The sequence below is a fragment of the Protopterus annectens genome, chromosome 11.part0 (genome assembly GCF_019279795.1).
Source record: "Protopterus annectens isolate FY-2018-M chromosome 11.part0, PAN1.0, whole genome shotgun sequence".
Classification (NCBI taxonomy): Eukaryota; Metazoa; Chordata; order Ceratodontiformes; family Protopteridae; genus Protopterus; species Protopterus annectens.
The window spans coordinates 1,478,132,071-1,478,150,086 of NC_056745.1; the positions used below are offsets into that span (position 1 = coordinate 1,478,132,071).

General features: G+C 42.2%; 1 protein-coding gene across 1 annotated transcript; it reads left to right on the forward strand.

The window, feature by feature from the left end:
• The first annotated feature begins 329 nt into the window (after positions 1-329).
• LOC122815919 (tetraspanin-7-like) lies at positions 330-2,907 on the forward strand. Its single transcript, XM_044088781.1, has one exon. It carries the CDS (start codon positions 669-671, stop codon positions 1,806-1,808), a length of 1,140 nt encoding a protein of 379 aa, XP_043944716.1. The 5' UTR covers positions 330-668; the 3' UTR covers positions 1,809-2,907.
• The last annotated feature ends 15,109 nt before the right edge of the window (positions 2,908-18,016 follow it).

An 18,016-nucleotide genomic window follows, 5' to 3' on the forward strand; every position in this document is an offset into this window, starting at 1 on the left:
AATGCAGTCTCTGTAAAGCAAATCTCTGACTCCCTATCTGCAGAACCCTTCCTCCCTCAGAATGCAGCTCAAAAGAGTCAGAACAATCAATCTAATGAGCTAAGCTCAGTTTATTACCCTATAAATCTAGCAGGGATGGCCTACAAAGTGTTTACTCCTGACCACTCAGGCATTGCACTTTGCTATTTGTTGCAGCAGCAGTGCAGATGGGAAGCATTAAAAGGCTTCAGTTTGTATCTTCCATCACTGAATGTAACCTGCATTTTTATATATTTATGTAACAGCAGCTTGACACAAGGAGGGCTTATTTTGGGGATCATGCACTGCTTTGTGCAGGTATATTTACAACTTTTTACAGTATAGTGTCTGGCTTCTCCCAGTCCTTGGATGTTATCATCAAACACTTCTTTCGCTTACAGGCTTGTGTGGCAGATTTTTTTAACAGACTCATTGATCAGAGGCCCCTAACTCCCCCACCCCCGCCCCAAGAATGGGTTTACCGAGCAGCGGAAAGCAGGAAACAGAGGCTAGCAGTGAGCCTGTGCTGATAGTAAATAACAGACCTGCTGCTCTTTTACGCGCCATTTCATGCTAAAATGATTTCATGTCAGTCAGAGGAAAATGAGGATTTATAACCTACCCTAGGAACAAAGGCAAAGAAAAAGACCATGACTGGAGAACTGCCGTGTGATGCTTTGTCAAAAGTGAATCTAGTTGGGAGGCAGGATTCCCTGGAGTTGATATGTGACGGGGGAGGTAGGAGGTCGTCTTCACCAAGGGTGTCAGTCTGCGCAAAGTCTTTCCCCGGGCGTTATGCCCAAAGAAAGTCCATAGCTGAGCTGAGTGTGTGCCAACTCCCTGCTTATTCTGAGAGCATCCCAGTCCAATGTAGTCCAGCTTTTCTACGGGAAGCTGGTGTGCAGCAGTCGGTTCGGTTCCGAGAAGCGTCTTTAGCTTCAGATATATCCCACACTGGCTACAACAGCTACCAAGTCCTAGGCTGGGATACGTGCCAGTATCGGGCAGTGGCCATCAGCAGAGGTGCAATGGCTCTACTAAAGCTCTTGCTGATGGTTTTCAGCTTTGTATTTTGGGTTGCGGGACTGGCTATGTTCACGGTCGGCATTTGGGCTAAAATTTCTCTGGGCAATTACTTAGTGCTATCTACCAACGATTACCCTAACACACCCTTTATCCTGCTAGCAACAGGAGCGGCTGTTATCATTTGGGGCTTCCTGGGCTGCTTTAGTGCTGCCACAGAACACAAATGCCTTCTCAAGACCTACGGCGTGTTTCAGATGGCAGTCCTGATCGCAGGGCTATCAGCTGGGCTGTCTGGCTTGTTCTACCGCAAGGACATCGCGGAGGGTTTTCAGAACGGACTGCGGGAAGCGGTGCAGGCATATGGGGAGGATGAAGAGAAGGCGAACGCCTTGGATGACATCCAGCGCACCCTGGACTGCTGTGGGGTGGACAGTTACACGGATTGGTTTTCCTCGCCCTGGTCCGGGGAACAGCTGCAGAACGGTTCAGTGCCCATCAGTTGCTGCACTGTGCGTAAGGGATGCCCCCACAGCCCAGTGGCACCAGACGCCCGGGGCATTTACCAGGATGGCTGCTTCAAGAAGATATTCGACTTTGTCAACGACAACATGTTCTACATCGCCACTGGTGCCCTGGGACTGGCAGTGGTGCAGGTGGTTGGCATCGTGTTGGCTTGTCTGTTATCTGCTAGAATCCCAGCCAGGGCTGCAGAGGGAGGAAATGCGGGCAGTAACCGGGGCAGTGCTGGAGGTACCCCCCGCTGATTCACGGGGACGCAGGAACAACTGGTGGGGAAGCAGCTCCTTCTCATACTGTTGGACAGACTCTCCGGGATGAATGTACATAATAGCAGGGCTGGTTTAATAGCCGGACATGACTCTGGGAATGAAGTTTTACCTTCCTGTTAAGTAACGTTGGATGTTCATTAATAAGCAGTCATAAACAATCCTGCAAAACTGGTAAAACATTCAATATCCAGAGTGCTGTGGATTATACAGTCATTCTAAACAGATGGTAGTCTGTTCTCTTCATTAAAACGGATGCATTTATTTATTTATTTAGTTTATTTATTTATAGTGCTGCATGAATTAGTTTACTTTTATTTTTTAGAATGCTGCAAGAATTTCAATTTGCTACACCCCTTCAACATTTTTAACTCCCTGTATTACTTCAATTTCTGTTACAAAATGCTTAAACAGTGAGAATTGAAAAAAATAAATAATAAAATCTGTGAGCATAAAAACCATTACATAGTGATACTAACCCTGACAGCTGACTTACTTTTGCAATATCCCAATGAATGCTTTGGACTTGCTGCGCATCTTCGAGCACAATTTCCTCAGACATCTGCTGACTGGCTGTGCATAATACAGTTATGAACGGACACAGCACTAAAGATTCACTAATAATAATAATAGTAACAGTAATAATACAATAATAAGAGTAATAATGCAGTATCCGTAACGAAATGAGGGCACATATATTGCCCCGTCACTTTATTCATTTTAATGTTCACTACTAATTGGTCCAGGTGAGGTTTTTCCTTGAATAGCTTCTATCTTTATTTTATTTTATTTATTTATGTTTTCTTGATTTTTTCAAAGACTTGTTAATGGAATAACCTTGGTCAATACATGATGTGCATTATAATTTGACACGATGTTTCTTCTGCACAGTGTGAATATGTATCTGTAAATAATGTACATTAATGAACACCCGTTTTTAGACAAAGCAGTTGATTTATTTATTCTGTAAATACATAGAGAATGCAGATTTTTTGCTTTACAGTATATGGCATTACAGGAACGGCCTCACACAGTTTATTACTCAGGAATGCTAATAAATCTGGGAATGCAGAGTTTATTACTTGAGTCCATATTATTTGTGCATATGATTATAACTGTTTATATTGCTATTATGTAAATCTGACGTAAAATTCATGAGGACTAGTAACAGTGGTGTAGCAATGGTGTACAGCATCAACACCCTTCAAGGCATACAAGCATCCTGCTAAGAAATGAATATAAAAGTGCTGTCCTTGATTTTAATGTGCAGATGCCTGGCCTCAGCTTAGCACATTTGTCACATTTCCCATTTCACATGGTCTTACCCATCCAGTGTTCCAGTACCATTTAGTCATATAAAATCTAGTGTTTTATTTTATACCATAAACAAATGTTATTGTCAGAATGACCTTCTCTTTCTAAACATGACAGCAGACGACTGTTTATGTTCCGTTTGCTGTGTAGCAAAATAAATGCCCATTTGTCAATCAAATTAGTGGACAATTGGGACATTACTTTTTAACACTGAAAAAGCCTTGAACTGGAACTTAATGATTAATTATGAACAACAGAGTAAATATTTATGGGTAGACATTGTCATATACAGTAAAATCAGTTTAAATTTGATATGTTGGTGTCGTATTAATATTAAGAATTTACTTGTTTGTGTTAACATTTGCAGGGACACATTTTAATGTTGTCTTATATAATATATTTGTAGTGGGAATGAAAAGTCTTTCCCAACGTCCATGCTAGCAGTCTTTAACTGTTTTTATTTGCAAGTAAAACACATGTATTTATTTATTTTAAATATTGACATACCTAAATCTTAGTCATTTTACATAAAACAAAAAGGAGCACATATTTCTGTGCTGAAAACAGTAAATTTACATTGTAGCTCTGTTGTTCTGAAAGTACAGAAAATTAGTATGTTGTTGCACATACTTCTTCACAAACTCCTACTGTGAAAATGACATTCTGCATGATGTTGCATTTAGTAAAGTTCTTCTCTTAAACCTTAAGACTTCTTATAAAATTAAAACTGTACTAATATACTACATTATTAAATTAAGCACAGGGCTGTTTAATCAGAAAATAATTAAAAGATGTATTACGTTACATTTAAACAAACAGTTATACATACTAATACTATGATCAGAACTCTAGTTCATAGGTTCATAGGCAGGTACTAGGCTAATAGCTTGGAGTATGAATATAATCTTGTTAATGGAATATATTAAGGGAATTTCACTTCTGCAAAATGACCAGAATTGACACCAGCAGGATTCTAACTTACTATTCATATTTTGAACCATCTGTTTCCTCTACAGCAACAGAATACATGTTTATTACATTCAGATTGTCTCCTGTTTGACCTAAGTGATTAGCAGTTATCTTTTTTGATAAAACTAGCTGCTTAAAACAGTGCATTTATATGCTGTATAAAGGGTGCCCTGTGCTTCAACAACCATGAATGGCATGTCCTAATCAGGGTTACATTTCTGGAAGTAATGTTCTGAATATTTATTTATTTATTTATTTAAACCTTGGCTCTGTGTGTTTATCACTGTTGCAGTGACACCCCAATCCCTTGGGCAAAAATGGGAAAAAGGGTTTGTAGATGGATGGATTTGATTACTGTGAACGTCCGACTGGGTAGGAGCCCATTTTCTGTGGAGGCCCGGAGAGAAAAGCTCCAAAGTGTTACAAAACATTTTAAGAACAATAATTTTACAGTCTTTAAAAATAATACAAAAGCGTCTACAGTTTAAATAATTGTATCAAACTAGACATAATATGAAAATATCCAGTTACCCTGTCCCTGCTCCCTGGCCTCACACAGCCCCACTCTTTTCCCTTTACACTACGTCTAATCAGATCACTGCTGTTTCTTACAATGATAACTTATACTGGGGTTATAATCTACCTCCTGTCCGCTTTATTTTACTTCATCATTTCACTCACCTCTTACCAATCACAACTCCACCACTTCCAAACTTCAACTGTTATTACACTGTCCATTCAACTAAAAGAATCATCCTACATATGCTCTATCTCACCAACTCTATTCAGCATCTCCCCTACCCAACTTCACAAACACAACGTCTTAGCACACACTGCCTTACTACCTACACTAAAGCTAAAATACTTATATCACAACCACTACCAGTGCCACTCCAAAGCACTCCTGCTCCCAAACACACTTTTAACTGATGAGGATATCCATGCCAATCCTGGTCCTGCTTCTCCTACAACTTCCTCCACCATACCAACAGCCACCAGTCTCACCAGTCTCCCCCAAAATCCAAAATGTCTTAGTATAGACTCACATAACATACAGAGCCTCCCGAATAAAACCACAGAACTACACTCCTGGATTACCCTCCATTCCTCACACATCCTAACCCTATCTGAAACATGGTTAAAGCTTCACATCTCAAACTATGAAATCCACCACCATTACACTATCAACTGGCAAGGCAGAATGGTTAGGAAAGGTGGTGATGTCACCATTATGTACTCTGAGCACCTCAGTCTATCCCCCCACCCAAAACCCATGCAAATTTCCACCCCACTGAACTACTTGCCCTAAACTGTCACCTTAACCCACAAAAGAAATTTGCCTTAGCTGCTGTCTATATCCCACCAGGTAATAACATTCCCATCTTCGAATCCATACTCTCATGGCTTCTATCAGGAGCTGTGCTGAGTCGGAAACAAGTGTAACACCACGCAAAAGTGGGTTTTAAGGCAGGGAACTTGAAAGAGCTAGGAATTAGTCCAAAACGGCCAATAATCAACTAGTTTCTGGGCTGAGACCAGTCCTCCAGGGACAGATACGCTACTCAAAGCACCCCAGTCTCACTGGTGAACAGAGAAGCTTTCTCCTATCCAAGTAAGGATATGGGCAACACAGGAACTTATACCAAAGCCCAGAATTCAGCAAAACCTGAACTCAGGACTATTCTAGCTCAGAAAAGGCGGGAAACAAGGATATTTTTTTTGTTTTTTTTTTTTTGAAACAGTAGCAGATATTAACAGAAAAACACAGTAAATGCTTTGCACAGGCTAGCACACTTGAGTGGGCAGCCTAAAACAGTTAAATTAAACACAAAAACAACTTTCAAAGTGCAGGTAAGCAAAAATGCAATAACAAGCTTTTTAAAGTAGTACAGCAGTTACAAACTCGCTTTTCAGCGAGAATAAGCAGTCGCTAATTTAAAGGCAGTAAAAGATACTTTATCTGGTAACAGTCACTCTTTTTCATCACTCTGCTGCTTGCACCACTCTGCAGGACCACGAGGAGCTTTGCTGAGTCGGAAACAGTCACAGCCCTTAAGGCCAAACAACACCCCTAATACATTAGTAATAGGTGACTCTATCATCAGGCACACTGACGTCTCACTCACCAGACTGAACAAAGAGAAGGTCACTGTAAGTTGCCTGTTGGGTGCCAGGATCTGCCACATAACTCAAGCACTCAGGTCACTACACATCAAGTACAAATACGACTCTGTCATTGTCCATTGGTGTAAACAACTTGAGATGTACCTCCCTGGACTACATGAAAAGAGACATAGAGGAGCTCTCTGATCATGTAGCCCAGGCTGGTATGACCCTTATAGGTTCATAGGTTCATAGGTTTATACTAGGCTATCTACCCTAAGGCATTTATAAGCCTAGCCCAAAGTTATGTGGCTTACGCCATCCCTTATGTTAGAAATAATGTGCCCATTAGTTTGTTGTGCCTCTGTCCAGCAGTGACACAGAGATGATTCCCGGGGTAAACCTACGATCTCCCATCCACCGGTCAAGATTTCTCTTGAACAGAGCCAGCGAGGTGCTCTGCCTCACATGGACCGGGATTTTATTCCACAGCATGGGGAGTCTCTGGGTGATAAATCTATCCCTCCAGCACGTCCTATTTATATCCGTGCTAAGGTTTAAGTTACTTGCTCTAGTGGTTCTGGTGGATTTGGATTTTTTGAGGTGGAGCATGTCCATTAATTCCGGGTTGGTCATGGCCTTGTATGTCGGGCACAGGTCACCTCTGAGCAGATGGTATGCAACTGAATAGAGTTGGAGTTTCTTCAGTCTGGCAGTATATGACAGGTTTTGGAGTCCTTTTATCCTTTTGGTGAGGAACTTTTGGGGTCTTTCCAATTGCTGAAGGTGTCGGGTGAGATACATCCTGAATGGGGCATTGTACTCGATCATTGGTCTGATAAGTGAAGAGTACAGGGGAACAATGACCTCACTTGATCTGGATGTGAATCCCTTCATGATCAGATGGGCAATGTAGAAGGTCTTTCGAACCACTTTAGCAACGTGAGTGTCAAACGAGAGGCCACTGTCAACCTGGGTACCCAGGTCCCTGATAACCTCTTCTGTGCTTAGTGGGTTGCCACCTATATGGTAGCTTGGGGTTACCTTGTTTTTCCCGAAGGGTATGACTATACACTTTTTTGCGTTTAACTTCAGACCATGGCTCTGGCACCAGCTATCAGTTTCCGTGAGACCCCTCTGAAAGATATCTGTGTCTGATGTACTATCCACTATGGCACCCAGTTTGCAGTCATCCGCAAACTTTGTCAGCCATAGTCCTCCTATGTTTGCCTGTACTTCTGAGAAGTAGATGCTGAACAATAGGGGGCCAAGGACTGAGCCCTGTGGGACACCACTTGTAACCGGCTTGGAGTCTGACATGGCTCCAGCAACTCTAACCCTGTGGGTTCTGTCCTTTAGCCAGTTTGCAACCCATATTGTGACATATGGGTTTACATTTAAGCTGGTAAGTTTCTCTATGATACCCGAGTGGGGTATTGTGTCGAAAGCTTTTGCAAGGTCAAGGTAGGCTGTATGGACTGCCTTTCCCTCATCAATGGCCTTGGTAACTGTTTTGAAGAAGTCGACCAGGTTCAAAAGGCAAGATCTGCCATTGACAAAGCCAAACTGGGTTGGGTCCAAGGTCTGCAAGTCCCCTATGTCCTTGTTTATGAGTTCCATTATGATCCTCTCCATAGCTTTGCAGACCAGGCTTGTTAAGCTTATGGGGCGGTAATTACCAGGGTCCGTAGAGGCACCACCTTTGTGGAGTGGGACCACAGTTGCCGTACGCCACTCCTTGGGCACATATCCTGTGGTAAGGCTAAGATTAAACAGCTGCCTTATGTGCGGGTTTAGTTCTTCATTAAGTTCATGTAGCACACAGCCGGGGACACCATCCGGTCCCATTGATGCTGTGTTTTTAGCTTTAGAGAGAGCAGCTTTCACCTGCGCATTTGAGATGTCTGGGAGGCTACACTCTGTTGGGATAGTTATCTCTCTTTTGGGGAGAGGGGTGAAGTTTGCGCTGAACCTGTCTGCCAGTATGTTGGCAATGTCTGTGGGCTCAGTGATTTTTGTATCATTTTGGACTAATTCTGAGCATGTCTGGGAGTTTCCACCCAGGTTTCTGACATAGCTGAAGAAGGCCTTATGATTGTCTTTTGAATCTATGGCAATTTTTTTCTCAAAGTTGGCCTTTGATGATTTTATGAGGATCGTAGTTTCTTGCTAGTACTGATCAAAGATGCCTTCCCTTTTTGGGATTTTGCTCTATCATGTAATAGCTTTCTCCTCTTATTGTAAAGTTTGTTTATGGCTGGGGTCCACCAGACTGGACGTTTGCCCTTGGTGGAAAGAGTCTTGGTTTTATTTGGGATTGCCTGATCCATGCAGTCCTGAAGGTGTTCATAGAAGGCATTTGTAAGGGCTTCCACAGCTTGGGTTGTGGTTTCCATTGGCTCGGGGCCTTGAAGGATACCACACCTGTCTTGAGTAGTGTGAAGTTTGCTTTAGAGAAGTTCTTCACTGTGGTCTTTTTGTTTGGGGTGGGGGGATGTGGATTTCTAGTGAGATTAGTTTATGATCTGATCTCACCAAAGAGGATATACTTCGGTGTGGAGCATTTTGTCCCCATGTTTGTGATGATGAGATCTAGTATATTTTCTTCTCTTGTGGGACGGTGACTAGTTGTTCCATGGCATTTGAATTTATGAACTCCAGGAACCTTTGGGCTAGAAAGTTGGGGCTTGAGTAATGTTCCCAGTCTATATTCGGGTAGTTGAAGTCACCCAATATGATGGTGTTTGGTGATACATTTATACTCGCCAGTGTCTTCAAGAAGGCTGTGTGGGTTCCTGAGTTTGAGAGGGTGGCCTGTAGCATGCTACAAATTGTAGAGCAGTTTTGCCTATGGTTAATTGCACCTGGATGGTTTCCGATGCTTTGTGCGTAGCCACCAACCTGGAGGTGTGGGTATCCTTGATGAATATGGATACACCCTCCTTTTGTGGTATGGTCTGGGTTTTGGGGCTGGAACGCATGATATGAGGTAAAACCGGATAGTGCCGGGTGCTCTCAGGAGCCTTGAACCAGGTTTCAGTCACAGCACAGACATCGATGTTCTCCATACTGAGAAGGGCCTCGAGTGCATGCATTTTGAGATTTAGACTTCTGGCATTGAGCAGCATTACCCTTAGTTTCTTCCTGTTTTGTTTTCTAGGGTGGTAGGTTTAGAATTTGAGCCTTGCCTAAAAAGGCACTATGGGGTGGCAAGAGCCTTAGCCAATATCCGGAATCCCAGGGTGACAGGTGCAAGCCGTCCCTTAAGCAGCGTGGCTTGTCAAGCATGTCATCCCAAGCAGACAGACACTGGATCCCCTTTGAATGACACCAGAAATTAAGCCAATTGTTAAAGCTGATCATCTTGTCACTATATTGTGGCATCATTCGTGGTGAAGGAAGGATACTGCTCAGGGTCAGGGTCATACCTGCCTGGGCTACATAATCAGAGAGCTCCTCTATGTCTCTTTTCATGTAGTCCAGGGAGGTGCGTCTCAGGTCGTCACACCAGCATGGACAATGACTGTGTCATACTTGTACTTGCCGTGGAGTGACCTGAGTGCTTGTGTTATGTGGCGGATTCTAGCGCCCGATAGGCAGCTTACTGTGACCTTCTCCTTGTTCAGCCTGGTGAGTGGGACGTCAGTGTGTCTGACTATGGAGTCACCTATGACAAGTATGTTTGGTGTTGTATTTGGCCTTAAGGGCAGTGACTGCTTTGCACACTGATTTTATTTTTATGTGTTGTTTGTGTGGTGTCTTGAGTTTGCAGTTGCTTGGGTGTCTGCTTTGGAGGCCTTTGCTGTTTAGGTAAATTTTACTCAGAGCCTCCGAGTATGTCTTAGTGTGTTTATGTGTTTGATTCAGTGGTGTGGTTGAGTTATGTGAGACTTGTATTGTGGTGTGTGTAGTTGCCTTCTCCTCCTGCCTGGTCTTGCCAGTCCTGAGTTGAGAGAGCTCAGCCTCCAGTTTGGCTAAATAGCTGCATCTCTCGCAAGTGTTAGTGTTATGTGGGAGGAGGAGAGGGTTGTCCGTGTACATGAGGCAATTGTAACATTGCCTCAGAATTCCCAGATTCACAAACTGGGCAGGAGAGGATGCCAGCATCTGACCCTTCGACATGCTAGAAAGAATTATGAGTTGGTATGAGACAGAAAAGTAGAGGGCTTAGCAGGAAGTGGGCACTCCTGGGGGTTTTGCAAGTGAGGGATTTGTATAATATAGGAGTGCTTGACCTGCAAAGAAAATGCTTATAAGACAAGGGATATGCTTTTAAGACAAGTGCTGAGCTTTTGAGAAGAAAAAGCAATTAGGAACAAGTGCTGCGCTTTTAGTGAAGGTGTAAACTGTTTAGGTTCCTAACAGAGCAGTTCTAAGGGAAAAATTGAAGAACAGACTTTATGGAGCCAGAAAAGTTTAACCTTGTTAAACCGGCTGCCCGATGCTGCACTAGTGGCAACTCTGCTAATCGCTAAAGCACGCATGCGGCTTGATAGCAGGGGCTGGAAAGAAGCAGGAATAGACCCAAACGGACAATAAAACTACAGTTTCAAGTCAGTAACCACTCCTACGGGTGGCAGGGAAGCTGCTCAATGTTAATCACTGCCACTGATCAACAGAGAGACTTTCCTTTAGCCCAAGCAAAAATGGCCCCACAGAAACTTACAAACAGTTCAGGAAACAGCAAGCCTGTAACTGAACTTTTTTAATCTCAGTAAAGTGGGAAAAAGCAAGATTTTTTTGTTTTTGATTTTTCAGAGATAGCAGAGGTTCACAGGTAATATCAAGTTATAACAGTGCAGTAAATGACCCCACACAAGAGTGCTAGGTCAAGGACAGAAAATATGCAAGTTTTGAGAAAAAAACGATTTAAAATTATGTGCAAACAGGAAATTCAGTAAACAACTTTTGGTTGTGCTCTAAATACAGCTACTAATGCAGAAATCAAGTTTAACAAGCCAGAAAATGCTCAAACTAGGCAGCTATGCAGAAAAACTTAGCAAATAAACAGAGAAAAAATACTTAAAATCTCAAAAGTGGCTCACTTCTTCTCTCAGTGTTTTCTCCTCTTGGTGGGTGCTTCACCAACAGCCAACAAGCCTGAAAAGACGCCAAAACCACGAGGCAACTAGGTTTTAAGAGAGGAAGATGAAGGAGTTTTGGAAATGACCCCTGTTGGCCAATAAAACTACAGTTTCAAGTCAGTAACCACTCCTATGGGGGCAGGGAAGCTGCTCAATGTTATTCACTGCCACTGATCAACAGAGAGACTTTCCTTTAGCCCAAGCAAAAATGGCCTCACAGAAACTTACAAACAGTTCAGGAAACAGCAAGCCTGTAACTGAACTTTTTTAAATCTCAGAAAAGTGGGAAAAAGGCAAGATTTTTTTTTTTGTTTTTTCAGAGATAGCAGAGGTTCACAGGTAATATCAAGTTATAACAGTGCAGTAAATGACCCCACACAAGAGTGCTAGGTCAAGGACAGAAAATATGCAAGTTTTGAGAAAAAAACTATTTAAAATTAAGTGCAAACAGGAAATTCAGTAAACAACTTTTGGTTGTGCTCTAAATACAGCTACTAATGCGGAAATCAAGTTTAACAAGCCAGAAAATGCTCAAACTAGGCAGCTATGCAGAAAAACTTAGCAAGATGAAGGAGTTTTGGAAATGACCCCTGTTGGCCAATAAAACTACAGTTTCAAGTCAGTAACCAGTCCTACGGGGGGCAGGGAAGCTGCTCAATGTTATTCACTGCCACTGATCAACAGAGAGACTTTCCTTTAGCCCAAGCAAAAATGGCCTCACAGAAACTTACAAATAGTTCAGGAAATAGCAAGCCTGTAACTGAACTTTTTTAAATCTCAGAAAAGTGGGAAAAAAGCAAGATATTTTTTTTGTTTTTGTTTTTTCAGAGATAGCAGAGGTTCACAGGTAATATCAAGTTATAACAGTGCAGTAAATGACCCCACACAAGAGTGCTAGGTCAAGGACCCTGACCCTGAGTAGCATCCTGCCCTCACCTAGAATGATGCCACAGTATAGAGACAAAATGATTGACTTCAACAATTGGCTAAGCTACTGGTGTCATTCAAAGGGGATCCAGTGTCTGTCAGCCCGGGACGATGTGCTAGACAAGCCACGTTGCTTCACCAGAGATGGCTTGCACCTGTCACCCCTGGGCTTTTGAATACTGGCTAAGGCTCTTGCCACCCCCATAGTGCTTTTTTTAGACAAGGCTCAAAAGACAAACCCACCTCCATAGACAATACAAAAAATAAAAAAACTAAAGGTAATGCTATTCAACTCCAGAAGTCTAAACCTAAAGACGCACGCACTCGAGGCACTCCTCAGTATGGAGCAAATCGATATCTGTGCAGTGACAGAAACCTGGTTCAAGGCTCCTGAGAGCACCCCAGCATTACCAGGATTCAACTCATATCATACTTTTCAGCCACAAAACTTGGACAAAAGCACCATGGGAGGGGGTGTATCCATCTTCATCAAGGACACCCACATCTCCAGATTAGTGGCATTGCATGAAACATCAGAAACAATTCATGCACAACTAACAGTGGGCAAAACTGTCTTCCAAGTCATAGCCTGCTATAGATCACCCTCTCTGTCTCAGGACCCATATGTGGCCTTCCTGAAAACACTAGAGAATATGAAGATCCTACCAAACACCATAATATTGGGGGACTTCAACTACCCAAACATTGACTGGGTAAACTACTCGAGTCCAAACTCATTTTCCCAATGATTCCTAGAATTCATCAACTCAAAATGCCATTGAACAACTAGTCACTATTCCTACAAGAGGGGAAAATACATTAGACCTAGTCATTACAAACATAAGGGATCAATGTTCCACACCAGAGGTAAATCCCTTGTTGGTGAGATTGGACCACAAACTGATCACAATAGACAGCAACATCCCAACCCCACCCACAGCCAAGGAAACCACATTGAAAAATCTCTTAAAAACAAACCTCACTCTCCTCAAGACAGAGGTAGGAAACTTCAAAGCCCCTGAGAAATTGGAAAATGTTACCCAAACCACAGAAACCTATACAAATGCACTCTATATGCACCTACAGGAATGCATGGATTGTGCCATCCCAAGTAAAACCAAGGCTCACTCCTCCAAAAATAGGAGACCAGTCTGGTGGACCCCAACAATAAACAAGCTTTACAACAAAAGGAGACGACTACTACATGACAGGGCCAAAACCCTAAAAGGGAAAGCATCCCTGATCAGTATTAGCAAAAAACTTCGCTCTACCATAAAAGCCTCAAAGGCAAACTTCGAAAGAAAAATTGCCAAAGACTTCAAAGATAATCACAAGGCATTCTTCAGTTACATCAGGAACCTGGGAGGAAACACCCAGATCTGCTCAGAGCTAGTAAAAAACGGCACAAAATATATGGAACCGACTGACATTGCCAACATTCCGGCTGACAGGTTCAGTGCAAACTTCCCCTCCCTTCCCCCCCAAAAGGTCCTGTCTCTATCCCGGATGAATGAAGTCCCCCAGATATCTCAGACACACAGGTAAAAGCAGCCCTCTCCAAAGCTGAAAACACAGCATCTTTGGGACTGGACGGAATACCGGGCTGCATGAGCTCCAGGAAGAACTAAACCCCCACTTAAATTCATTATTCCAACTCAGCCTCAAAACTGGTTATGTACCCAAGGAATGGCATACAGCAACAGTAATCCCTCTCCACAAGAGTGGCCCCACAACGGATCTTGGGAACTATTGGCCCATAATTCTGACTAGCCTAATTCACAAGGCTATGGAGTGTATCATTATGGATCTCATAAACAAAGACATCGGGAGCCTCCAGACACTGGACCCTACCCAGTTTAGTTTTGTTAAGGGCAGATCCTGCCTCCTAAACCTGGTTGACTTTTTCGAAACAGTCACCAAAGCCATAGATGAGGGAAAGGCAGTCCACACTATCTATCTAGACCTCGCTAAGGCTTTCGACACAATACCTCACTCTGGAGTCATAAACAAACTAACCAGCTTAAACATCAACCCATATGTCACAAGATGGGTTGCAAACTGACTTACAGATAGAATGCACGTGGTCAGCAAACTTAACGCCAAAAAATGCATAGTCATCCTCTTTGGGAAAAACAAGGTGCCCACTAATTACCACATAGGAAGTAACCCACTAAGTACAGAAGAAGTAATTAGGGATCTGGGGACCCAGGTTGATAGTAACCTCTCCTTTAACAATCACATTGCCATAATAGTCAGAAAATCCTTCTATATTACCCATGTTATAACTAAAGGGTTCTCGTCTAGATCTAGAGAGGTCATTGTGCCCCTATACTCATCACTCATCAGACCCATAATTGAGTACAATGCCCCATTTGGGATGTACCTTACTAGGCACCTGCAGCAGCTGGAGAGACCCCAAAAGTTCCTTACCAAAAGGATCAAGGGCCTCAAACAGTTGCCCTATGCAACTAGGCTAAAGAAACTACAGCTCTACTCAGTTGCTTACTGCCTGCTCAGAGGTGACCTCTGCTTCACTTACAAGGCCATGAATTAATGGACATGCTCCACCTTAAAAAAAACAAATCCATTAGAGCCTCACGCTCCTTGGACTTAAACCTCAGCACAGCAATAAATAGGACATGCTGGAGGGATAGATTCATATCACAAAGGCTTCCCACTCTCTAGAATAAAATCCCAATTCACGTAAGACAAAGGCCCTCACTGGCCCTCTTCAAGAGAAATCGTGATGAGTGGATGGGAAACCATAAGTTTGCACCTGGATCACTCCAGTGGCGCTACTGGACAGAGGCTCTAGAAGTTAAATTATAAGGGTGGAGAGAGCCAACACATTTTCGGCTAGGCTTATAAATGCTCTAGGGCAGATAGCATAGTATAAACCTATGAACCTATGAATAGTGAGACCTTTAATCACATGCTAAACTCTATAGACTTGTCAATTCTGAAACATATCCCTCTAAGTGATTCTGTCCTTCATTTCAATCGCACTTTTCTGCCCATCCTTGTCTCCCTGGCACCTCTCAGAAAAGTAAGAATTAAAACAACCCACACCCCCTGGCTCTCAAAAGATACATTCACTCTTATGAAAAAAAGAAACAGCACCTGGAAACAATGGAATAAAACTAAATCACATTCTCTTCTCCAAACCTATAAACAACTACGTAATCTGGCTAAAAAATACATCAATGCAGATCAGAAAAAAATTCTACTCCAATGCCCAACTCACCCATGAGTCTAACCCCCCCAAAAAAATTGGCACTCTGTTAATAAGATCCTGCACCCAGGCAACCCTTCTACCCCAACCCCTACCCTGATAAACCTCCCTTGAGACTGCCACTCTTCTAAATTCATACCTCATTTAATCTATTCACAAAAATCACTCACAATGGTCAGAACAATAAATACACACACACCCCAGTCCACATTTCATCAATACTCTCTCTTTCACACTTGACCCCATCCCGACATCTTACTGAAGCCATGCTGCTCCTCCTCTGACAACCTTCCCCCTCCTCCTTAAACTAGCCATGCACTCAATAGCCTACCCCGTCTCTATCCTGATCAATAGATCTATTCAAGAATCCACCATCCCAGATATGTGCAAATCAATTTTTATCATCCCATTACACAAAGGAGGAAACAGCAATGAGCCATCCAGCTACAGACCTATTGCTATCCTCTCTCTGCCATCTAAACTCCTTGAAAAATCCATTCACAGACAACTTATTAAGTACTTTCTAGATAATAACCACCTAACCCCTACACAGCATGGCTTCAGAGCCCATCATAGTACATCTACTGCCCTACTGTCATATTCAAACTGTTGCCGAAGCCATGAACAAAAAGTTACTGGTTTCTTGCCTCTTTCTTGACCTTTCTAAAGCATATGATACCGTATCACACTCCAAACCTCTCAATAAACTATCACAACTCAACGTATCTCCCTCTACTATTAAATGGTTCACTAGCTATCACACTAATAGACAGCAATCAGTAAGATGGCAGGCTACCTGCTCCCCATACTTACCAATCCAAACTGGGGTGCCTCAAGGCTCGATTCTTGGCTCACTACTCTAATATTTTCACAAACCAACTGCATATCTCCCATACGGCATCCTCCATGAATCAATATGCGGACAATTCTACCCTTATTACCTGTTCTGACAGTTTCTCTAACCTCCTCTCTACTACTCGACATAGCTTCCTATCTAGAGAAAAATGGCTAACAGACAACCAACTTATTCTAAATCCCAAAAAACAAAGCTAGTACTCTTTTTTTTTTCCCAAAAACCTTTTCTAACCTCAGAATAACCTTCACCATTTCTTCTCTCCACAATACCATCATACAACCTGACCCACATACTAAACATCTTGGTGTTATTATCAATGACTAATTAAAATTCAATACCCATATTCAGCACTGTATCAAAAAGACCAATCAAAAACTTGGCCTACTCTACAGACATAAAAAATACCTAGCCCCTGACTCTAGGCAAAAACTAGGTCAGGCCTTCCTCCTTCTGTGTCTGCTTTATGCCTCCCTCATATTTTCACATCTACAATCTACCCTTCTGGCTAAACTCTGTCAATCATACTATAGTGTTGCAAGATTTGCTAGTAACCAACCCTACAGATCTCATCACCGCCATGCACTAAAACAACTCCAGATGCTTGACTTCCCAGCACTTGCTTCACTCCGAGCTGCAAATGACTCATACGCTGCTCTTAAACCCCTTTCCTGTCCTGCTCTATCCTCACTAATATCACATTATACCCCTCCCAGAACTCTTCGCAGCTCCTTCTGGCCACATATAAATTACACAAAAACATTGGTAAACTTCCTTACAAATATAGTATTTCCAGTGCATGCAATAAACTCCCCCTTAACACCCGAATCATTTCTAACATAAATCTCTTTAAATCCGAACTTTAAAAGTTTTCTCCTAAATGCCAGCACTGTCACTGCAATGATCCCAGTTAAATCCCACCTTACTACCTCTCACACGTTTAACACTCACCTATAGCAAGTGTCCTATCTCATTTGCATCTCTTTCTCTTTTTGTTGATTAAAAAAAAAAATCTAACTTTTGTACAGTATGTTATGCACATTATTGTAATGTTTATGTAAACTTCATACTCAGGCCTTTTGTAAATTTCTAATGATCTCATGTAAAGCACATTATTGTAATGTTTGCATAAAATTTCATTGCCAGATGTTTTTCTTTTTTGTAATTTTGTAATAACTGTGTGGAGCTTTTCTCCTTGGGTCTCCATTAAAAACGGGCCACGGGCTCAGTTGGACTAAACCAGTTAACAAATGACAAATAAAATAATAAAATAAAATAAATAAATAAATAACATTGGTTAAGTACAGATATACGTTATATGGCAACATTTTAACAGTTAAAGAAATTGTAGCCATTTTATAGAGAATTAAAGGTAAGTTAGCATAATACAAACAGGAATTGCAATACGAAGTGAGAGAAAAGCAGGTTTATGGTATATTTAGAGAGAAAGCCAGGGGAGAGAAATTAATAGACTTAAGGAAGTGAGTGAAGAAGGGATAGCAAAGAGATATAAGGTATGAAAAGGTATTTGTTCACATTTAGGTATACAGTTTATTCTGGTGTTGAGCAAGAACAGAGCCAGCTTTTGGCTAGGAAGTCTTTCAGAATGGTTTCAAAGGATGGGAGGGAGGGTATGGACCTGATGGACAGACATAAGGAGTTCCAGATCTTAGCAACATGGTACGAGTACAGACAATGCCAGCAG

Excerpts from the sequence above, each read along its gene's own strand:
- LOC122815919 (XM_044088781.1), top strand. The coding sequence starts at position 669 with ATGACTGGAGAACTGCCGTGTGATGCTTTGTCAAAAGTGAATCTAGTT.